This window comes from Chanos chanos, chromosome 10 (genome assembly GCF_902362185.1).
Source record: "Chanos chanos chromosome 10, fChaCha1.1, whole genome shotgun sequence".
NCBI classification, from domain to species: Eukaryota; Metazoa; Chordata; class Actinopteri; order Gonorynchiformes; family Chanidae; genus Chanos; species Chanos chanos.
The window spans coordinates 476560-502104 of NC_044504.1; the positions used below are offsets into that span (position 1 = coordinate 476560).

At 43.1% G+C, this 25545-nt stretch overlaps 1 protein-coding gene across 1 annotated transcript in view; it reads left to right on the forward strand.

The window, feature by feature from the left end:
* Window positions 1-3541: 3541 nt before the first annotated feature.
* Window positions 3542-25545, forward strand: part of ubr3 (ubiquitin protein ligase E3 component n-recognin 3) — a 57234-nt gene continuing 35230 nt past the window's right edge. The window contains exons 1-22 of the mRNA XM_030786399.1: window positions 3542-3972; window positions 5223-5362; window positions 5521-5673; window positions 6139-6306; window positions 6596-6636; window positions 7524-7590; window positions 7702-7832; window positions 8495-8723; window positions 9724-9903; window positions 10581-10714; window positions 14043-14129; window positions 14218-14283; window positions 14473-14562; window positions 14661-14789; window positions 14930-14982; window positions 15129-15262; window positions 15488-15573; window positions 16011-16152; window positions 21728-21824; window positions 22361-22502; window positions 22788-22892; window positions 22967-23161. Of these exons, the coding sequence (XP_030642259.1) occupies window positions 3542-3972; window positions 5223-5362; window positions 5521-5673; window positions 6139-6306; window positions 6596-6636; window positions 7524-7590; window positions 7702-7832; window positions 8495-8723; window positions 9724-9903; window positions 10581-10714; window positions 14043-14129; window positions 14218-14283; window positions 14473-14562; window positions 14661-14789; window positions 14930-14982; window positions 15129-15262; window positions 15488-15573; window positions 16011-16152; window positions 21728-21824; window positions 22361-22502; window positions 22788-22892; window positions 22967-23161 (3000 nt within the window). The remainder of the gene's footprint in view (window positions 3973-5222; window positions 5363-5520; window positions 5674-6138; window positions 6307-6595; window positions 6637-7523; window positions 7591-7701; window positions 7833-8494; window positions 8724-9723; window positions 9904-10580; window positions 10715-14042; window positions 14130-14217; window positions 14284-14472; window positions 14563-14660; window positions 14790-14929; window positions 14983-15128; window positions 15263-15487; window positions 15574-16010; window positions 16153-21727; window positions 21825-22360; window positions 22503-22787; window positions 22893-22966; window positions 23162-25545) is intronic.

Sequence of the window (25545 nt, forward strand, 5' to 3'; positions counted from 1 at the left end):
GATCATCACAAACTGTAAAAGACCACAAAATCAGATTCATAGCTGCATAACTTCTGTGACAGTATTGTACATAAATCTGTCTGTACGATTTGCTTACCAAACTGAAACATCCTTTCACGAACCATGTGGGCTGTTTGTTTGTTTCAGAACGTTCAATAAACTGTGCTTGTTTCTAGAGAGAAATGTTACTGAGCAGTATTGTTTCTATAAGAGCATATCTGGGATTGTTTTGAATGGGTCGCTTTCATTTGCATAACTCTTCACTTTATTAGGCATAAGCTTTTACATGATTAGTTTTAGTTTCTGTTTTAAATCACAGCAATTTTCCCTCATACCTGAGAGGGTCAGTTTTGCTTTGTAGGATTAAGAAGACAGGTGACTCATCTGGATTTCAAATGTAACATTAACACTGTTTTTGGTATTATAACTTAACCACAAAAGATTCATTTTATTTCCCTCATCATAATATCAAATTTGTGCACCAATCTTATGCTGTTGAAAGTCTTCTGATCTAATTAACACTAAACCAAAGCCCTGGCCAAATCTTGTGACCAGTGGTGTGTCCAGGACTTCACACACACACACATTCACACACACATTCTGACAGATCAGCCACCAGCTGGAGCATTGCACTGGCCTGTGTTCACAGTCTGTCTACATATGGCTATCACTGTGTCAAAATAAAAGTTCTACACAAAAATGCCACAGCCGTGTAGAATAAGAATACTCTCACTCAAAACCCTCGAAATCATTTGAAATGGCCTTTCAATCACTGTTCTACATTTTATTATTAAAACCCTAAGCTACAGGTAAGCCTGAGCTGTTTTAAGTAGTGTACACACATTCAACACAGCCCTCAGACAACATTTTAATCCTGTTCATGAGTCAGATAGCCATACCTGCATTTGATAGGCTCCAGCCACAGACGGGTAGATAGTGAAAATGAACAATTCAATCCCAATTAGACATATGATTTAGCATTTATTTTACCAACTCATGCCAATGCTGGTCCACTCTGTTTGATTTGTCAAACCATTGTTTTGGTTAACAGGGTTGCCAGTATCAGGTGTCACTATGAGACTAAAAATGCCAACTTCCTTGTAAACACGTTTATAGCATTTAAGGGCATAACTATTATTAACTGTTGTTTATTGTTCATTCCTCATTAGTGTATATACCTTGAATTTTTCAGTGTTTTTGTTAGTGCACAGTAGCAGTGGTGTACAATAGTACCTACATTTGAATTTGAACCACCAGTGATGTACAGTAAAACAAGCAAAAAGAAAAATAATTTGCTCCCATTTCCATGTAATTACTACACCTGGGTCCTCTGTTATCTTCCAAAAGTGGCCTTTGGATTCAACACTTTGGGTATCAGTGAACTAGCATGTGTTCATTTATTCTTCACCAGTCACGGCTCGGGGAAAGGTTGCCTTGTGTCAGGCAGAAACCTTGGTTCCTTTACAATTATATGGTGGGAGGAGCTGCTGCCTGTTTTTCCACCTGATTTCTCTGAACAAGGAGACAAACACATCACTACAGTCATTATGAGGAGGTGATTCATCTCTTATCACTCACTCAGCCCAAGCTTTAGCACTCTGCTGTTACTGCAGCCTTTTTCAATGGGACCTCTTCCACACATCCAGGCAATAAACACAGTGACCACAAAAATGACTTTGGTCAATTTCAACATTAACAATTTTGTTTTGATCATTCTTTTCTCAGTTGCACAAGATAACTTGTTTAGGAATTAAATTGTACCATATACAAATATGAATATGTTGGATTTGGGAAGATGCAGCCCTTCATGTTGGTGCTCATGTGAGGGGGTAAAAAACCCAAGCGAGGAGTGACTGTTATCTCACTCACCCAACATGTAATGCAGCTGATGGTCAAATCTGTGCCACTGTTTCTTACATCCACAACACAGCTTTACTTTACTTGCCTAATTGCTAGAAACTTCGGGTTGTGGTGTAATTTTTGGTGGTGTAAATCAGTCAGATGTCTGTGGACTGAATGTAGAATATAGAGAACTCAACAGTGCCATAGTAAAAAAAAATTATATGAATAAATGAAATGAACAAATCAGTCAATCCATATATTAATAAAAAAATCTTGCAGACAAAGTCAATCCACATTTGTCATTTGGAGAAGTTGTCTATTTTGGTTAAATTAGAAAATTGCTTCAATTGAGCCTTTGTAGTTACTCTGCAGTTATTATCGAACAGACCATAGATAATCCTTTTAATGCATTCTAGTGCTAATACATAGCTGGATAGCACAGTAGTGGCAATTTAGATTTTCAGATTTGGAATTTCAAATAGTGATAAGTGTAGGCCATAGCTTTTTCAACATATTTAAGCTGCCTGTAAATTTAATGACAAACACCCCCGCTGACAAAACATATACTTAGCTTGTTTGTGAAATTGACCATGAGTCCAAATACAACCAGCATCATTACTAACTGTCTGTGTGGAAATTTGTTTCCCTTTACTACAGAACAATGAAGAGATGAAAGAATAAAACATCACTCTAAGAACACATAAGTAAATGAACATGCAAACATACAAAACAAAAATTGTATTATTTATTCACTCCCACGCATACATATTTATTCATCAGGGTGTGTGTGTGTGTGTGTGAGAGAGAGAGAGAGAGAGAGAGAGAATATCCATCTATATAGCCATACATACTGAATATACATTCAGATAACTTGATAGTCCTCTGTATATGGATAATTCTTCCTCTTTGGTCCATTTTCGTCAGGAAAATTTTACCATTTTAGCATCTAACATTTTTTTTTATAGAAATGCATTTTTTTAAATAAAAATGTCAAGAAATATTACAATACATAATATATATTTAATTAAAATAGACATTAATGTCTAATTTGTATTTCAACTCAACATTGTTTCAATATTAAATTCAGAATAAAGCAGGGTTGAAGGTCCAAAGTCCAGCTTACAGACAAAGGCAATATAGTAAAAACCATACATGAAAGGCCTCTTATTATATAGTAAAATTAATGACTGAGTTATTATTCATTTTATAAGTTCCAACTGGTGTGAAGTAAGTGGGATGTAAGTTGTTTTGTTTTTATTATTTCTTCCAGGGACGCAAAAATTACCATGGTTGAATAATCACCCATATAATAAACTCTTAGTAAGGGTGAGCTTTCCCTTTAATTTGAGCCTGCAGCACGAGACCCTGCATTTCTTAAATGTCTATTGCAATTGGAGATGTTCTTCATTTCCAGCTCAAGTAGCTAAACAAACACTAGCGCGAGATGAACTCGCGACGAGTCTCCTTGTTGATGCTCGTTACAAAATGACCCTATACTAGCAACTTAAGCATCTTCTTCAAGATGCATAGTCACGATAGATAAGCAACGTGAACAAACCAGCGAATCTTTTTATCACAGCACTCGAGTTCGTAAAGAGTTACGCACTTTGACTAGTGAGCGCACAGTGTCGCGAGAAAAGCCGAGAACATAGCAACAAGACAACAAAAATAAATTGTGGACAACAAGTCGGAGTACATGATGGCGGCGTCGCTGCTACGCCGGGATAAGAAATCTACAGCTGCTCATTTAAAGGCAGACATAAATCGGACTGACAACAGTTCTGGGGTCCGTCAGCTCCAAGAGCTACTGGACAGTGTTCTTAATCCAGAAAAACCAGCTGCAGACACTGAGGCCCTGGACTGGTGTAAATATCTTCTGGCAGGAGGTGAAGGGTTCGAGGAGTTCTGCAAGACCGTCAGGTCCTATGACAACGCTACCCTGTGTGGATTAGTCTGGACAGCTAATTTTGTAGCCTATCGATGTCGGACCTGTGGCATTTCCCCATGCATGTCACTTTGTGCAGAGTGTTTCAACAACGGCGATCACACAGGCCATGACTTTAATATGTTCAGGAGCCAGGCTGGCGGGGCCTGCGACTGTGGAGACAGTAATGTCATGCGAGAAAGTGGGTAAGTTGCTGGCTTGCTAGTAAGCTAGTTAGCCACTTTGCTATCTAGGCTGGCTGTAGCACGATTAATTACACGTCCGATTTGTTGGATTTACTCTTCGTTAAAATTGTCAGTATATGTACAGATCGTCTGAATAACAGAGATGTATCGTTATTCTCATGACATTCATTTTCTATTGAGAAGTTAGCAAGCTGAGTCAATGTCGCTAGCTACCCGGTTCAGTAAATAGCAGCTAGTTGGGTGTAGATTGCCTTACTGAGCGTTCAAGTGTGGTTTATTTTTAACCCACGTTAACTGCAGTACAGTTTGACAGGTCTTAACATTTCCGGACATCGGACAAAATATTGTAAAGAAATAATAAATAATGCGTTCTTAAATTAGATGTTCCTCTTCGGGCTTCCTCTCTGATGTGGATATATTATAGCTAACCGTTTAGCTGTTTTTGTGTATCGATGCACACCCTGACATCAAGTACACCATGACATATTGACTTCGAAGAAAGGTGTCTTCCTTTTCTGTCATGACTTTATTAGTGTGCGTTATTGTGGATTCTTAGATGGATGCCAGAATGTGCTCTGGTCACCAGCTGTGAGTCTGCCTGATGCTGCAGTCAGAATTTAGTGAGACTGTCAAAGAAATACAGTACACAGGAAACATCAGTTGAACTCGGACTCTGTGAACGAATGACACACGTTCTTTATCGGCTGTCCGCGCACAGCTTAAATCGCCAACTCAATCAGAAAATTTTGCTCCGTGTTTCTATATGAAATATAAGTCGCTCTGTACAGTCCTGAGCTACTTTTGACGTACAGCTCTCTTTTACGGCAGAGAGATGAAGCTCGACAAGCCAGACACTGTCCATGTGTTGTCAAACGTATTATTAATGTAGTAAGACAGATTCAGGGTGTCGTTTAAGTTTCATGAGAAGCAGTGTTCCAGAGGCAGTTGTAGCCAATCCTTATCTTCTGAGACAGATTAGGGCAGCATTTGTACATACTATGTACACAAACGACTTTGTGATGACTTATTGTGACTGTGGGCAACAGTCATCATTAGTTTTGGTCTGTTCCATAGAGGGTTGATAACACTCTTTAGCATTGGTTCACCCAGAGTTTAGTTTTACCATGCTCACTTCCATTTGTTTTTCCCACTCATTTCAGTTCATTAAGTGTGTGTGTGTGTGTGTGTTTGTGTTTCCCTAAATCTCACACACTTAGACATGGGGAAATGCTGTGTATTTTGTCTGGCAGGTTTTGCTGCCGGCATAGATTGAAAACTGGGGAGCACGTGCCGTCTGTACCCCGAGACCTCTTGCTCATGTCAGAGATGGTCCTTCCTCGTCTCATCATTTGCATTATCCAGTACTTAAGAGACGGATACACAGATCCAGGTGAGGAATAAGAGGAGCATAGCCTTCACATATTGCCCAATTATTATTGAGGTGATTTTTTTTTTCTGAAGTTGGTGTCGATTTAGACCACATGGTGTTGTGTAAGCTCAGATTATGGCCCCTTGTTTGGTAACACAATTTCTTATCTGGCCTCACAGAGACGTCGACAGACAGAGATCTCCAGAAGGTTCTGCAGCAGCTGGAACCCCATATCTCATTCTTGGAAGATCTGACGAAGATGGGTGGGGCAATGCGCACTGTCCTCACAAAGATCTTAACCAATCAGCAAACTTTCAAAGAACTGAGCATGGGTAAGTGCATCAGAATTTAAACAAAAACAAAAACACAAATGGTCTGTGCCATTAGTGCCATCACTAGTAAGAAGTAGGACGTGTAGAAAACATGGTGTGTCTTGGTGCTGTTGGACTGTGAGGAGAGCTGCAGTGTAGTTCTGGCCTTCATTTCACCCTGGCTGTGTTTAGTCAGGGTTTGAGTGAGTCTTACCTTTTCATCACATTATTCAAACTCTCGTTCCATGTTCTCTCCTCTGAGGTTGAGTTGCCAAAGTGATCTGATTGCATTCTTTTCATGTCAAACAGTTTACCTACCTGTCACATTCTGTTTTCTGTTTGTCAGACAAACTGTTAATACTTAAGAAGAGATGAGTCATTCTTTAACATCTATCAGTCCATAGCCCCGTTTGAATATGAAATACTTGTACTGAACACTTTCCAGAAACTGATTGTAAAATTAAACTGTTTCCTGGGCAACCATAGGCCAAGAGGAGAATTTGTATGCGAAGAAGAACTATGAGAAGTACCTGTGTGCCCTGAAGAGTTCTGGTCTGGTGTCTCTGGAGGACAAAGTGACAGCGGGTGCAGGGGTGCCTGATAACCCGACAGGGGCGAGTGCAGGGGCAGGGGCAGGGGCCTTGGGTCTACTGGGTAAGAGAACTGCTCACTTTCCCTGCTCTGAGACCACAGACAGATCATGGAAGACCTGGATAGATTCGTTTTAGTCTGTGCTTCCAGACGCAGATTTCTAAAAGCAGGACAGCCAGCCAGCGCTTTTACAGAGAAGAGCAATGTGACAATAATCTGTATTTCTTCCAGAAGGAAAACAAGAAAATTCTTCTCTGTTTTTTCTGCTGTTGAGTCTCGTCTGATACTATAGGAAATCTGTGTATAGGCCTTCTGCTCACCCTTTGCTAATCTTTCACTTTTGTTTCCATAGGAGCCACTGCGGCAGCTAGTCCAGAGGAATCCACGAAAGAGGTGAAGTTATCCACTAAAGCACTGAACAGTTTTTTACCTCTAACAGTGAATGAGTAGTCATGTTAAATCAAACAAGTAGTTCCACAAGTTATAATGTAACCAATGCTGGATGTTGTGAACACAGTGTAGCTACAAGCTGGAAAAAATGTTTTGGACATTAGCAGGATGAAGTGAGGTTATGCCTGTTTATCACGCAGAGTGTTTGACCAAAAGTTAAGCTTCAGTTTCCAGTGGAAATCACTGTATATGCTGACATGCATTATGATTCAGGTGTACTGTGGTAAAGCAGTGTGCGTGTTTGTGTGTGCAAACATCAGTGAGTGTTTTTACAGTGTTTGTGTAATTCATTTGTACTGCAGTAAAGCAGTGAGTGTGTAAATGTGAGTCAGTGTTTTTATGGTGTTTGTGTGATTGTGAGTGAGTATTTTTATGGTGTTTGTATGATTATTGTACTGCAGTAAAGCAGTGAATGTGTAAATGTGAGTGAGTGTTTTATGGTGTTTGTGTGGTTATTGTACTGCAGTGAAGCAGTGAGTGTGTAAATGTGAGTGAGTGTTTTTATGGTGTTTGTGTGATTCAGTTGTACTGCAGTGAAGCAGTGAGTGTGTAAATGTGAGTGAGGGTGTTTGTGTGAATGTGAGTGAGTGTTTTTATGGTGTTTGTGTGATTGTTGTATTGCAGTGAAGCAGTGAGTGTGTAAATGTGAGTGAGTGTTTTTATGGTGTTTGTGTAAATGTGAGTGAGTATTTTTATGGTCTTTGTGTGATTCAGTTGTACTGCAGTGAGTGTGTAAATGTGAGTGAGGGTGTTTGTGTAAATGTGAGTGAGTGTTTTTATGGTGTTTGTGTAAATGTGAGTGAGTATTTTTATGGTCTTTGTGTGAGCAGGAGGATCAGGATGGAAGCCAGGGTGTGGGACAGAGGAAACGGGTTAAGCTGAGTAGCAGTACCAAAGGTAATGTTCTCTCTCTGTTACACACACACACACACACACACACACATGCTCTCACACACACACAGAACTTGGTCCCAACTCTAATCAGATTCACATCCTTTCTCCCGGTAGATCCATCTATCATGGACACACTGAAACATAAATGTTTTTTAGAAGAGTTGCTGTTTTGGACAATAAAGTATGAGTTCCCACAGAAGATGGTCACGTTCTTATTGAACATGTTACCGGATCAAGACTATAAGGTATAGTTTGACTGTTTCCTTTTATATTTCTCTTTTCAGTCATGTGAAGGGCATCTCTGGTTTAGTGAAGAGCCAGGCAGAACTGCATGGCAGTATGTAGATTAAATATGTGGGCTGGTTTTTCTGTGGTAGAATGTGCGAGTCTGCTCTGAGCTGTGTACCTGTAACAGAATGGGTCCTACAGAGACAGGAGGGCACTGGGTTTTTGAAGTAAACTCAGAAACAGATGACAGCTCCGCTGCATGTGTTCCCACAAACCTCAGGACTGTAACTAAACAGACAGTTTAGCCTGATGACATTTACATCATTATTTGCCTTGAGCTGAAAAAGATTAGTTTCATTTTTGATACCATCTCAAATATTTATTGTCTGTGGTATGATGAAATCATCAAAATCTCGAATGTTACAAAGTAGCATGTGCGTCTCTCACGTGCCACATTGTAGCCAATTAGTGCTTGGCCCCCAGAATCACTGCTTCTATGTGTGTATGTAAATATTTATCAGTATTTTTCTTTTTCTTTGTCCTCTTCTTATTGGGAATGTATTAGTTTGCTAGTGTGTGTACATTTTTATTTAATATGTTTGATGTTCACAATGTTGTTTTGGGTTTTTTTTACTGTAGATGAATTGTGGGGGTTTTTTTTGTGTTTCTGCATTCTCAGATCACCTTCACCAAGACGTTTGTTCAGCACTATGCGTTCATCATGAAGACGCTGATGAAAAGCCATGAGTCAGACACCATGTCCAACCGTATTGTCCATATCAGCGTTCAGCTGTTCAGTAACGAGGAGCTGGCGCGTCACATGACCGAGGAGTGTCAGTTATTGGACATTATGGTCACAGTTCTGCTCTATATGATGGAGAGCTGCCTTATCAAGAGTGAACTCCAGGGTAAGGACCGGTCCAACACGTCACAGCTCACAGACACTGGTCTGGAACACATCACACACACACATACCACCAACAGGGAACGGGTTCTGTTCTGGTTCACACACCAAATTTTGAACCGTTCAGAGCATTTCGACCAAAAATAAATTGGTGTGGAACCTGAAAAGTTGGTTCCTGGCTGGAACCAAAAGATAGCTGGTTTTTCCAGTGTGAGCCATTCTTTACCTCTGTTGTGCACTGTGCAAGGCCCTCCGTTGATGACGCATCCTCCATTACGTTGGTTCTGCTAAAAAAAAGTGGAAATGTGGCCTGGTTTGATAGATAGCACCAAGGTTCAAAGAATCCTGAATGGAACCGGTTCAAGAACCAGTTCCCTGTTGGTCAAAAAGCGGAAACAGAGTGTAGGGAACAGAAAGGACCAGTATGTGTGCATTTTGAATGATGGATTCACATGAATGGCACCACGTTGAAGTTTGGGCTTTTTTGTTTTTAAATGTTCGCTTTTTTACCTTAAAATCTTTAGGAGCCAAGTTCTGCTGGTGAAACATGTGTCTTATATGCTTTCTACTCTGGGCATTAATTTGGAATAAGATGCCAGTCTGTGCCTGTTTCTGTGGATGCGCTCCTCTCATCTGGTTTTCTCTTGCCTGTTATGTAGGCAGCACTGGCTCTGTGTGTGCACACGCGTGTGCGTGTGTGTGTGTGTGCGTGTGTGTGTACAATCAGGACTGCAGTGTTAGTGGGAGAGTCAGGGTGTTATTGAAAGGTCAGCTCTGCTCTGCCAGCTGTTTGCTTATGGAATTTTAAGATGTTCACAAATGATAATGACTCTCTATTATGATACAAATGACCTGTCCATTATGATACAAACAAACAGATGTAATATGTCAAAGAACAACATCACACAAACACAAATAGACAGACCAGAGGCTATGTAGACGTGAGATGTAATGTTGTTGTTGTTGTTGTGGTTATTTATTTATTTGTTTTGATCATTTTTCAGATGAGGAGAATAATCGACACGTGGTGGTAAACTGTGGGGAGGCTCTTTTAAAGAACAACACATACTGGCCTTTAGTTAGTGACTTTATCAATATTCTCTCACACCAAAGTGTAGCCAAGAGGTTTCTGGAAGACCACTCCCTACTCATGCTGTGGATGAGCTTTGTCTCCTTCTTCCAAGGTAAGTTACTGTGTACATACACATGCACACACACACATGCAAGCGCACGCATGCACACACACATGTGCACGAATATACACACGCATACACACATATATATACCCACATACACATATGCGCACACACACACAAACATACGCACACATACATACACACACACACAAGCACTGCTTAGTACCGCAGTGGGCTTCTCACACACTCTGAGTACTTGAATAGGCTTTACACACACACACACACACACAGTGCACATGTGCACTGCTGAGCATTCAGAATAGTTTGGGATTCATTTATGTATTGCTTCTGCCGTGTGTTTGTGGGTGTTTTTGTGTGTTTGTGGTGTGTGTGTTTCCCATAGCCCTAAAAATATGCACAGTGTGCATGGTTGCTTGTGTGTGCTGGGGAAGCCCCTGTTTTCAAAGCGCTCTGAACCTTTCATTCTCCTGACCGCTGTGAAGTTAGAGACATTAACCAAACAGCAGTGAATAATCTGAAGAGAAGTGAGATATATGTCGTGAGATGTTTGCTCTGTATTTGGACAGCTTCAGTTAAGGTGTTTTAAAAGCCCTGCTCTGATTACAGTGTGTGTGTTCAGTGAAGATGTTTGGGCCAGGTTCTGCTGTGAGTCAGGTTTTTGTTGTATTGATGATAACGATAAAGCTGGTCTGTGTGTGTTTCAGGTATGAACCTTAATAAGCGGGAGTTGAATGAGCATGTGGAGTTTGAGTCCCAGACGTACTATGCAGCATTTGCGGCTGAGCTGGAGGCCTGTGCCCAGCCTATGTGGGGGCTTCTGACTCACTGCAAAGTCAAGGTATGACCTCCCTCTTCAGTTCAAATATTGCCACTTCAACACCACAACTCCACACCAACACTGCCCCCTCTTCAACACTCTACACCAACACCGCCCCCTCTTCAACACTACACCAACACCAACACTGCCCCCTCTTCAACACTCTACACCAACACCGCCCCCTCTTCAACACTCTACACCAACACCAACACCGCCCCCTCTTCAACACTCTACACCAACACCAACACTGCCCCCTCTTCAACACTCTACACCAACACCAACACTGCCCCCTCTTCAACACTCAACACCAACATCAACACCGCCCCCTCTTCAACACTCTACACCAACACCAACACTGCCCCCTCTTCAACACTCTACACCAACACCAACACTGCCCCCTCTTCAACACTCAACACCAACATCAACACCGCCCCCTCTTCAACACTCTACACCAACACCAACACTGCCCCCTCTTCAACACTCAACACCAACACTGCCCCCTCTTCAACACTCTACACCAACACTGCCCCCTCTTCAACACTCTACACCAACACCAACACTGCCCCCTCTTCAACACTCTACACCAACACCAACACCGCCCCCTCTTCAACACTCTACACCAACACCAACACCGCCCCCTCTTCAACACTCTACACCAACACCAACACCGCCCCCTCTTCAACACTCTACACCAACACCGCCCCCTCTTCAACACTCTACACCAACACCAACACCGCCCCCTCTTCAACACTCTACACCAACACCGCCCCCTCTTCAACACTCTACACCAACACCAACACCGCCCCCTCTTCAACACTCTACACCAACACCGCCCCCTCATCAACACTCTACACTAACACCAACACCGCCCCCTCTTCAACACTACACCAACACCAACACCGCCCCCTCTTCAACACTCTACACTAACACCAACACCGCCCCCTCTTCAACACTCTACACCAACACCGCCCCCTCTTCAACACTCTACACCAACACCAACACTGCCCCCTCTTCAACACTCTACACCAACACCAACACTGCCCCCTCTTCAACACTACACCAACACCAACACCGCCCCCTCTTCAACACTCTACACCAACACCAACACTGCCCCCTCTTCAACACTCTACACCTACACCAACACTGCCCCCTCTTCAACACTACACCAACACCAACACCGCCCCCTCTTCAACACTCTACACTAACACCAACACCGCCCCCTCTTCAACACTCTACACCAACACCAACACCGCCCCCTCTTCAACACTACACCAACACCAACACTGCCCCCTCTTCAACACTCTACACCAACACCGCCCCCTCTTCAACACTACACCAACACCAACACTGCCCCCTCTTCAACACTCTACACCAACACCGCCCCCTCTTCAACACTCTACACCAACACCAACACCGCCCCCTCTTCAACACTCTACACCAACACCAACACCGCCCCCTCTTCAACACTCTACACCAACACCAACACTGCCCCCTCTTCAACACTCTACACCAACACTGCCCCCTCTTCAACACTCTACACCAACACCAACACCGCCCCCTCTTCAACACTCTACACCAACACTGCCCCCTCTTCAACACTCTACACCAACACCAACACCGCCCCCTCTTCAACACTCTACACCAACACTGCCCCCTCTTCAACACTCTACACCAACACCAACACCGCCCCCTCTTCAACACTCTACACCAACACCAACACTGCCCCCTCTTCAACACTCTACACGAACACCGCACCCTCTTCAACACTCTAAACCAACACTGCCCCCTCTTCAACACTCTACACCAACACCGCCCCCTCTTCAACACTACACCAACACCAACACCGCACCCTCTTCAACACTACACCAACACCAACACCGCCCCCTCTTCAACACTCTACACCAACACTGCCCCCTCTTCAACACTCTACACCAACACTGCCCCCTCTTCAACACTCTACACCAACACCAACACCGCCCCCTCTTCAACACTCTACACCAACACCAACACCGCCCCCTCTTCAACACTCTACACCAACACCGCCCCCTCTTCAACACTCTACACCAACACCAACACTGCCCCCTCTTCAACACTCAACACCAACATCAACACTGCCCCCTCTTCAACACTCTACACCAACACTGCCCCCTCTTCAACACTCTACACCAACACCAACACTGCCCCCTCTTCAACACTCTACACCAACACCAACACTGCCCCCTCTTCAACACTACACCAACACCAACACCGCCCCCTCTTCAACACTACACCAACACCAACACCGCCCCCTCTTCAACACTCTACACCAACACCAACACCGCCCCCTCTTCAACACTCAACACCAACATCAACACCGCCCCCTCTTCAACACTCAACACCAACACTGCCCCCTCTTCAACACTCTACACCAACACTGCCCCCTCTTCAACACTCTACACTAACACCAACACCGCCCCCTCTTCAACACTACACCAACACCAACACCGCCCCCTCTTCAACACTCTACACTAACACCAACACCGCCCCCTCTTCAACACTCTACACCAACACCGCCCCCTCTTCAACACTCTACACCAACACCAACACTGCCCCCTCTTCAACACTCAACACCAACATCAACACTGCCCCCTCTTCAACACTCTACACCAACACTGCCCCCTCTTCAACACTCTACACCAACACCAACACCGCCCCCTCTTCAACACTCTACACCAACACCAACACTGCCCCCTCTTCAACACTCTACACCAACACCGCCCCCTCTTCAACACTCTACACCAACACCAACACTGCCCCCTCTTCAACACTCTACACCAACACCAACACTGCCCCCTCCTCAACACTCTACACCAACACCGCCCCCTCTTCAACACTCTACACCAACACCAACACTGCCCCCTCCTCAACACTCTACACCAACACTGCCCCCTCTTCAGCACTCTACACTAACACCAACACCGCCCCCTCTTCAACACTCTACACCAACACTGCCCCCTCTTCAACACTCTACACCAACACCGCCCCCTCTTCAACACTCTACACTAACACCAACACCGCCCCCTCTTCAACACTCTACACCAACACTGCCCCCTCTTCAACACTCTACACCAACACCAACACTGCCCCCTCTTCAACACTACACCAACACCAACACTGCCCCCTCTTCAACACAAATACTGCCTCCACTTCAGCACTAGCACTCTGCCAAAATACTGCCGAGGCCAAAGGCTCTAACATTCACCTACATATATTCACTCAGTTAAAAAATGAATTAAGTAATGGGGTATGTAAAAGTTAGTTTTTTTGACAGGAAACCCAGGAGTACACTAACACAGAATGTATTTGACAGGAAACCCAGGAGTACACTAAGACTGTGGTGCGCTATTGCCTGGAGACACTGCAGATTTGGTTTGATTCCATCGGGTTTGTGGACGAGGTACTGTATTTGCATCTTTTTAATGATATGAATCATGCTGTGCAGTGCGGGAGCAGCTGTAACCCCATGTCTCTCCTGTGTTGTACAGCCGGCTCCCAATCAGGTTACATTTCACCTCCCTCTGCATCGCTACTATGCCATGTTTCTCAGCAAGGTATGTAACACCTGGCCCGCCACCTGGATTTACACACCCACCAAATTCACTACATTCACTAAGTGAAATGCATGAAACGTAACTCTCACGCTCTAAATGAAGAGTGGAAGAACGCGGTCAAAGCAGTAGGACTTTGGTGTGAGGTGATTAGACTTGCTGTTGTTTACTGGACTGTGTTGGTGTGTTCAGGCTGTGAAATGTCAGGGGCTGGACCTGGACAGTCTCCTCCCTGATCAGGAGATGCTGATGAAGATTATGGTTCATCCTCTTCAAATACAGGTACCACGTCCTGCCTTGCTGTCATTACAAATGGAGTTTTATGACTGCTGTCTGTGTCTGAGTTGAGATTGACTCTGTGTGTGTGTGTATCTGTGTAGGCCAGCTTGTCAGAGATTCACAGTAATATGTGGGTCAGAAACGGCCTTCAGATCAAAGGTCAGGCCATGACCTATGTGCAGTCTCACTTTTGTAATTCCATGATTGACCCAGACATCTACTTACTGCAGGTAAACATCTCTCTCCTCTCACCGGCATGTTATATCACTGTCATCAAATCAGACACACTGATCATGTTTCTCCTGTTATTGTTTTATATCAGTCATCACATCAGACACACTGATCATGTTTCTCCTGTTATTGTTTGTAGGTGTGTGCCTCTCGATTAGATCCTGATTACTTCATCTCATCAGTGTTTGAAAGGTGAGACTTTACTGCCTCTGGAACCTGGAGTTACCAGGTCTTCAGTGGAACTGTTAATCACAGAGGGTTAAATCAGTTTGGCCTGACTGCTTTGTGGCTGATGGCCAGTTTCCTGACTGAAGTCCTTATATGGTTCTCCATCACAGATTTAAAGTCGTAGATCTGCTGACAATGGCATCGCAGCACCAGAATGCAGTATTAGACTCTGAACAGGAGAGACCCATGCTGGAGGGAGCCCTCACATTCCTGGTCATATTAACCAGTCTGCGCATACACCTGGGTGAGTTCATATACTGTCTGTCTGCGCATACACCTAGTTCTCATAACGTCTGTCAGCACATATGATATGTCTGCACACATGCCCGGATTACTTTCCATACCACCAGTCTGCGCATACACCTGGGTGAGGTTTCAGACCATCCATCTGTGAGTTGAAAGTGGTGGTGAGATAATGTGGGAAGTGTTATCCTGGGTGAGAACTGGTGATTTTGTCTTTCTGTAACAGGCATGTCTGATGAGGAAATTCTCCGAGCGGAGATGGTGTCTCAGCTGTGTATGAATGACCGCACACACAGCTCTCTGCTGGATCTGGTATCCTTCATTCTCAAAACAGTTCATCTCCTGGAGCGTTCGTAGGCATGGTCAGCATTGGCGTTTCAACGCTGGGCATCCAGTCAAAACATCCACTCATCTCAGAGCACGTACACTGAGTGTGTCTGTCAAAGCATCTCCACACAAAATAAAGAAGTTAAGTTATCTACATATGATTCTAAACAATATGAACTAATGTGACTACACAATCTTTGTGGAATAAGAACAATACAGGGACAGAAATAGGCAAAATATTGAGTTAAAAATAATCTCCACACACAGAGCTGTCATGTCCCACATGTTTCACAGAACACAAAGACACTCGAATCACAGATTGTCTAAAAGCCATTTATCTAAAGCTTGGTTCAGTAGATCTCTGTAGGAAGACACCTGCAGAAGCTTTGCTGTTGAGTGTTTTTCCTTAACAGAGGGCTCAGATTCCGGAGAATCCCAACCCGAAGAGTGGAGCGGTAGCGGGCAGCTGCAGTTTTGAGGAGATGCTCTCTACAGTGGCCGATTTTAAAGGTCCTGTGTTTGAACCTGGAGGCTCGATGCAACAGGGCATGTACACACCCAAAGGTCAGTCACACAGTGTGTTGTGAGGTTGACAGGTAGCAGCAAGCGTGTATATGTGCTTGTGTATGTGTGTGTTGTGAGGTTTAGAGGTAACAGTGTGTGTTTGTAATGAGGTTTAGAGGTAGCAGCGTGTGTGTGTGTGTTGCGAGGCGTGAGGTTTAGAAGTAGCTGTGTGTGTGTGTGTGTGTGTTGTAGGGATGGGAGAAAAAATCGATACAGAGTAGTATCGCGATATTTTTGGCACAATATAATATCGATACAACGGCACCAAGTATCGATATTTATTTAATTAATGTTATTTTATAATTTTTTTAAAAATGTATTTGATATGTATTTTGGTTTAAACGTGTACTCTGATAATATTGCTTCTGAAGACCAAAAGATGGCGCAAGACCTCGTTCTTCTCTTGCCTCACAGCAGAAATTTAAAAGGAAGTTAGAGTCGCCAAGATGGCTGCAGAGATTCCTATTCGTAATGCGCCATGTGCATGCGTGTGTGGCGATTTTGGCTTCCAGAATAGAGCGAATAATGAACTTGACATGCAACATGCAGTTTACAAACAGTAGATAACTTTGTTCACAGAGTTAAATTGGAAGATTCAAGTGAGATGTGAATCGTATGTTATTTTCCTTATGACTCGGGGCTCGACAGTGGGAGCGTCTCACTCGCATTTGTGACTAAAACAGGTGTGTGCGAACTGTAAAATGTATTTAGGAGCACGTGTGCGAATAAAAATTATTACAAAATTCGGCCCAAGCAGCCTCAATTTTTTCCTGCAAAAAGGTTGATAACACAACAAGACTCACTCGTTTAACGTTACAAGTCATGTCACTTTCATGACCGCCTCTCATTCGCTAATAAATCTGCACAGCGTCTCACGTTGACCTTTTATCTTTTACTAGAGTAATGAAGTAAAAACAAGAACAACACGTTCAACAGCGCTGACACGGTTTAGACAAAAGTCTGGCCTTTTGTAAGGTCTGTAGAACAGCGATTAAGTACAGTGGTGGCACGAAAAAGTTTACCACTGACCTGGTGAGACGGCATGGTGAAACCTATGCGGGCAATGTGGGATCTGTAGACACTAGAGCAGCTAGCACAAGCAAGAACCAGGGTTGTCACGATCCCAAATTCCGTGTAGCTACAGCCAACAACCATAAGATGGCGATATGGCGTGTCAGGACCAATACTCGCTAACTGATAGAAGTAGGCCGTGTAAGTCCACGACCCGTTCTGCACATATGCGTACTGATGTAATCAGAGACACAACTTATTCTAACTAACTGATAGAAGTAGGCCGTGTAAGTCCACGACCCGTTCTGCACATATGCGTACTGATGTAATCAGAGACACAACTTATTCTAACTAACTGATAGAAGTAGGCCGTGTAAGTCCACGACCCGTTCTGCACATATGCGTACTGATGTAATCAGAGACACAACTTATTCTAACTAACTGATAGAAGTAGGCCGTGTAAGTCCACGATCCGTTGTGCACATATGCGTACTGATGTAATCAGAAACACAACTTATTCCTGCACGATTTGTACCGCGCATGTGTGAATATTTTAACTGGAAACAACTGGCAGTTCTCAGCGAGAGTCCGTTTAAAGATATTTAATGCTTGCACAGATATGGAAACGTTTCTACATCTCTGTGTTATTGAGTGTGCAAGTGACAGTCGTCATTAATACCTATTAGTATGGGGTTTTTCTATATCTATGTGTTATTGAGTGTGTAAGTGACAGTCGTCATTAATACCTATTAGTATGGGGTTTTTCTATATCTATGTGTTATTGAGTGTGCAAGTGACAGTCGTCATTAATACCTATTAGTATGGGGTTTTTCTATATCTATGTGTTATTGAGTGTGTAAGTGACAGTCGTCATTTTGTATGCTGCAGATTATCATTTTTGCAAGTTCCGTCTTGTTAAATAAATACCTGTTAGTATGGGGATTTTCTATATCTATGTGCTATTGAGTGTGTAAGTGACAGTCGTCATTTTGTATGCTTCAGATTATCATTTTTGCAAGTTCCGTCTTGTTAAATAAATACCTATTAGTATGGGGATTTTGGAAAATCGACAAAATAGCGCCCGTGGTAGTTAAATAACTGCTTGACCCGCATTCGATTCTGTTCAGTAAAATGCATGTGTAGATGGTCTCTGTAAAGATTATACCTCTAAAATATGTCTGTTATCACCCCTCTGCTAACAGTGAAAAATAACAGGACTACTTAGCTAATGTGTCATCAGTTTCACAAGGTGAGCAGAAGCTAACCTTGCTAGCTTTAGACGTTAGCTTTACCATTTGGGGATCACAAGTGTTGTTGCAACAGCCATGCAGTTAACTTAAGTAAACATCGATTACCTAAAGATTTTTTTCTTCATACATTATCAAAGACAAATGTGACCATGCACCAGAACAGTGCTTTAAATGATATACATTTATTGACACACACAACAGTTCACCTAACTACACCATATCCCATGATTAAAGCGACATAAAAAATCACACATGCGTGGAACAGATGGGGCAGTGTCGTAAAAGAGATTCAATTCTGAGCATGCACTGACTTTGGCGCATGTGCAGAACGGATCGTGCTTCCGGGTACGGATCGTGGACTTACAGGCCTCATGATCGAGTGAAGAAGTTAGATCTGTCAGGGAGGTGCGAGTCCTGTATGAGACTATGAGAGAAATTAATTGTGAAAGCGGTGCAAGCAGATGCATGGTAAATTCAGGTAACAGCATCTGTGGTGTAGAAATCAAAGGGAAAAATCCTACAAATGTAAGTTCACCTCCAGAGTTACTATCGACGGTAATACACATTTTCATGCAAAAAGATGTAGCAAGACAGAGCGTGAATGACGAATTTAATGAGTGGCTAGAATTTAACAAATTTAACAGATTTTTAACAATTTGTAAGGTCAGTTCTTTCTGGTAAAGCTGACCTTGAAAACCCATGATAAGCAGATTATTTTTCATGCTGCACTAATCCTTGACCATTTTTGTCCTAATTAAAATTATTAGAACTAAAACTGAAACTAAAACGAAATAGAAATGAGTCAATGAAATAAAAACTAAACTGAAACTAATGAAACCATTGGTGAAACTAACGAAAACTAAACGGAAATTCAGATTGAATACAAGCATACTATCAAAATAAAAACTAATTTGAAAATGGAAAACTATTATAACCTTTGCAAGGGCACATAATACAAAGACACGGATATTAAACACTTTCTCCAACCACAACTCCGCGAGGTCTAAGGTAACCACGGCATCTGTTGCCCGTTATTGCCAACGACTTAAAATGTTTGTTCATACAGTAAGTCTTTTTTGTCTGGGCGTGTTGGAAAAGTAATAAACACAATGACATGTTATTCCGAAATTATTTGTCTTCCATTTTTTCCTGTGCCATAAAGCAACAGAAATACTTGGTATTCCCTGGTCTTTTATGAAACGTATCTATTTAAAGGTAAGCGATGCCACTTGTATTGAATTGGCCTATTTTAATTTATACAGGACAATGAATGTCTACATTAAACAAATGTTATGATGCAGTCTGGTACAGTTCTTATCGCATCGCATTGAATCGCACCGAATCGTTCCATACTAAATGTATTGTCCCTGAATCATATCGTAGCCCATGTATCTAGATACGTATCGGATCGTTTTTTAAGGAAAAGATGCACACCCCTACACAACGACCATGACGCGATCACTGCGCTGAACCAGTGCTGTCGTAGAAAAAATCACGTAATCCACTCGTCAGTACAAAGGGCAAAAGCTGCTGGACCAGTGATATCCTCTCTGCCTAAACGGACTGAGCAGACTTTTTTTTGGCGTTTAGAACTAAGAACTAATTTATCACAGAGGATACCATTGATCCTGTTTGTACAGTTTAAAGAATAAATAACTACATGATTATTAAATAAATACAGTTTGAAGCAGAAATAATTAAAGATAATTAAAGATCTAGTGTGCTTTTTGTATTCAAATAAATTAAATCATTTTGCTTATAAATGTCTCCTCGTATCCCCTGATTAAGGAAAAGCCCATTATTTGATCAATTTTCACACTTGGACATGGACATGTTGCAGTCAGTGTGTGTGTGTGTGTGTTAAAGAGGTATTAAGCTAAGACTCTGTGCGCTTTTTTATGCATTTTTTCATCTCAGTTGTCAAAGTATCGTGAGTTACTCTGTGATTCCCACCCCTAGTGTGTGACCGTCTGTGTCTGTGTGCGTGAGGTTTTGAGATAGCAGCGTGTGTGTGTGTTGTGGGGGGGACCAGTTTGAGTTTTAAACCTTGGGAGTGAGGATATTTCGGGAAAGTGAGGACATTTTGGCTGGTCCTCCCTTCATCAAAGGGCTTTTTGAGGGCTAAGACTTGGTTTTAAGGTTCAGGTTAGAATTAGATTTAGGCTAGGGTTAGGGCAAGGGTTGGGGTTAGGCATTTAGTTGCGATGGTTGAGGTTAAGGTAAGGGACTAGAGAGTGCATCAAGTCAATGAGTGTCCTCACAAAGATAGATGTACAAGTGTGTGTGTGTGTGTATGTTCTGAGGTTCAGATGTAACTGTGTGTGTGTGTTGTAAGGTTTAGAGGTGACTGTGTGTGTGTGTGTGTGTGTGTGTGTGTGTGTGTGTGTGTGTGTGTGTGTTGTGAGGTTTAGAGGTGACTGTGTGTGTGTGTGTGTGTGTTCCGAGGTTCAGATGTAACTGTGTGTGTGTGTTGTGAGGTTTAGAGGTGACTGTGTGTGTGTGTGTGTGTGTGTGTGTGTGTGTGTGTTGTGAGGTTTAGAGGTGACTGTGTGTGTGTGTTGTGTGTGTGTGTTATGAGGTTTAGAGGTGACTGTGTGTGTGTGTGTGTGTGTGTGTGTGTGTGTTGTGTGTGTGTGTGTTGTGAGGTTTAGAGGTGACTGTGTGTGTGTGTGTGTGGTGAATGTGAGACGTGACAGTGCCTCTGTCCATTGCCCATTTATGTGTTAGTGCAGTACATATCTGCCACACACAGATCGAGTTATGTCATAGCTAACAGTTCCCAGGCCTACAGCCAGGCCGCGTGGCTCTTTGTCTCCTGTGTCTCCAAATATGGCATCGGCACAGGAGAGCAGGGTCACTAAAGTTCACACTGCTTACAGTCTTCACGATCATGTCTTACTGCCTGTGACACAGTTGTTCAGGCCTGAACTCAAAGCCCTAAATGGTGTTTAACATTGAATAAGAGCTAAAGAGTTTATTATATTATATATTATATTCAGAAATAATGTTTCAGAGGATTGAAAGCTTTGATTAATTTCAGATGGTGTGTGATGTTTGTGTGCATTGAGAGAGAGCCCCTGGTTTAGCTTCTTAAACCGTTGGAATATGAGATTGTTAGACAAACAGACCATAGAGTCAATCTGTCACTGCAGTATTTGCCCTAAATAGCCTGTCACAGTTTCCATTGTTTACTCATTGTCCACATGGGGGCAGTCTAATGCCACTCTGTATGGTTATGTGTCTGGAAAGCTAGTGTTGAAATGGTCTGAGCTGAAGTGTGTGTGTGTGTGTGTGTGTGTGTGTGTGTGTTACAGCGGACGTCTGGGAGAAGGAATTTGACCCCATCATGGTTATCCTGCGGACAGTGTACCGCCGGGATGTCCAGTCAGCCATGGACAGATACGCTGCTTTGTGAGTTTTCTGTTTAAAAAATCCCCATTAACCTGCTGGTTTAGAAGAACTGAGCTGAAATCAGTCAGTTACCAGATCTGCTCTGAATATACAGATCTGATTATTTTGAACAGAGCTTTATCTACAGGTTCAAGTTCATTTTTATTTCGAGCTCAGTATCACTACTTTAAGTCTCAAAGGGCTTTACATGCTACATGGGTTACATGGGTTCAGTTTTGACTTACAGACATTTACAGACATGTCCCACTATTTCTCTGACTAAATCACAGATTAGTGCTAGTGTTCTGTGGAGCTCAGCTCTCTACAGGTTTTACGATGTGCTTGGTTCTTACACTGAAGTATTTCTGCAACAGAAGGTCTTAAATAGTCTGTGTAATGTACAGAGTCATAATCTGTAGCTGTCACTGGAAAGGTGGAAGAGTAGGACAATAATGGGCTGGAACAGGTTCCTCAACGGTAAGATGGTATTAGGGATGAAGTGTGGTCAGTTACTGGTGACCTGTGTGAAGCTCAGTGATGTGTGGGTGATGTTTCAGTTTGAAACAGTCTGGCATTCACACTGGGAACCCTTGGCCTCCGTATAAGGAGAGAAGTCCCCTCCATCCCTGTTATAAAGGCCTGGTCAAACTGCTCCACTGCAAAACCCTGCACATTGTCATCTTCACCCTGCTGTACAAGGTAAGGCCCAGACCCCATCAGTACATCTGTCCAAGCAAATCATCCTCTTCAGTGCTCTGGCTCTATGAACTTTACCATCATTAAGCAATCTTGCCTTTTGTGCTTTGGGTTTTATGAGTAAGTTTCCATGTATTAGTGAAGGTTTAGATGGTTGCTTCAATAAAGTTGTGTGTGGACTTGTCACATTCTGTCAAATTCTCAGCGAAACGTATTGCTTGAAGTCATTTACTGGCTTCTGACTGTGGTCACGTTGGTGACTTTATTTATTTGCTTGTATTTTTTTAGATCTGGATGGATCATCAGAACATGTCGGAACATGTCCTGTGTATGGTTCTCTACCTGATTGAGCTGGGGTTGGACAACCAGGTCCAAGATGAGAAAGAGGATGAGGTAAGAACATTCCGGGGGTGGTGACAGAGTGTAGTTGCGTAATGCTGTTTTTGTGACGCAATGTTTCCCTTCAGGAACCCTGCATTGAGGAGCACTGTCATGACAGCTGGTTTCCTGGAACTAATCTGGTTTCCAACCTTCACCATGTCATTAACTTTGTGCGGGTTCGAGTGCCGGAGACAGCGCCAGAGGTGAAGAGAGAGAAGGAAAGGGAGAGGGACAGAGAAACTCCGGCCAGCACTAGTGCAGAGTCGTCGTCATATGGCCAGGTCGGCTTCAAAACACTGTCACACCTATACAACCCTGTCACACCTATACAACACTGTCACACCTATACTACACTGTCACACCTATACAACACTGTCACACCTGTACAACACTGTCACACCTGTACAACACTGTCACACCTATACAACACTGTCACACCTATACAACCCTGTCACACCTATACAACACTGTCACACCTATACTACACTGTCACACCTATACAACACTGTCACACCTGTACAACACTGTCACACCTATACAACACTGTCACACCTATACAACCCTGTCACACCTATACAACACTGTCACACCTATACAACCCTGTCACACCTATACAACACTGTCACACCTATACTACACTGTCACACCTATACAACACTGTCACACCTATACTACACTGTCACACCTATACAACCCTGTCACACCTATACAACCCTGTCACACCTATACAACACTGTCACACCTATACAACCCTGTCACACCCTTACAACACTGTCACACCTATACTACACTGTCACACCTATACAACACTGTCACACCTATACAACACTGTCACACCCTTACAACACTGTCACACCCTTACAACACTGTCACACCTATACAACACTGTCACACCCTTACAACACTGTCACACCCTTACAACACTGTCACACCTTTACAACACTGTCACACCCTTACAACCCTGTCACACCCTTACAACACTGTCACACCTATACTACACTGTCACACCTATACTATTCTGTCACACTTATACTACACTGTCACACCTATACAACCCTGTCACACCTATACAACCCTGTCACACCTATACAACACTGTCACACCTATACAACACTGTCGCACCTATACAACCCTGTCACACCCTTACAACCCTGTCACACCTATACTACACTGTCACACCTATACAACACTGTCACACCTATACAACACTGTCACACCTATACAACCCTGTCACACCTATACAACACTGTCACACCTATACAACACTGTCACACCTATACTACACTGTCACACCTATACTACACTGTCACACCTTTACAACACTGTCACACCTTTACAACACTGTCACACCCTTACAACACTGTCACACCCTTACAACACTGTCACACCCTTACAACCCTGTCACACCTATACTACACTGTCACACCTTTACAACACTGTCACACCCTTACAACACTGTCACACCTATACAACACTGTCACACCCTTACAACACTGTCACACCTATACAACACTGTCACACCTATACAACACTGTCACACCTTTACAACACTGTCACACCTTTACAACACTGTCACACCCTTACAACACTGTCACACCTATACAACACTGTCACACCTATACAACCCTGCCACACCCTTACAACACTGTCACACCCTTACAACACTGTCACACCCTTACAACACTGTCACACCTATACAACACTGTCACACCTATACTACACTGTCACACCTTTACTACACTGTCACACCCTTACAGCACTGTCACACCCTTACAGCACTGTCACACCTATACTAAACTGTCACACCTATACTAAACTGTCACACCTATACAACACTGTCACACCCTTACAACACTGTCACACCTTTACAACACTGTCACACCTTCACAACACTGTCACACCTTTACAACACTGTCACACCTATACTACACTGTCACACCTATACAACACTGTCACACTTACACTACACTGTCACACCCTTACAACACTGTCACACCTATACTACACTGTCACACCTATACAACACTGTCACACCTTTACAACACTGTCACACCTTCACAACACTGTCACACCTTTACAACACTGTCACACCTATACTACACTGTCACACCCTTACAACACTGTCACACCCTTACAACACTGTCACACCTTCACAACACTGTCACACCTATACAACACTGTCACACCTATACAACACTGTCACACCCTTACAACACTGTCACACCCTTACAACACTGTCACACCTATACAACACTGTCACACCTATACTACACTGTCACGCCTATACTACACTGTCACACCTTTACAACACTGTCACACCTTCACAACACTGTCACACCTATACAACACTGTCACACCTATACTACACTGTCACACCCTTACAACACTGTCACACCCTTACAACACTGTCACACCTTCACAACACTGTCACACCTATACAACACTGTCACACCTATACAACACTGTCACACCTATACAACACTGTCACACCTTCACAACACTGTCACACCTTCACAACACTGTCACACCTTCACAACACTGTCACACCCTTACAACACTGTCACACCTATACGACACTGTCACACCTATACGACACTGTCACACTTATACTACACTGTCACGCCTATACTACACTGTCACGCCTATACTACACTGTCACGCCTAT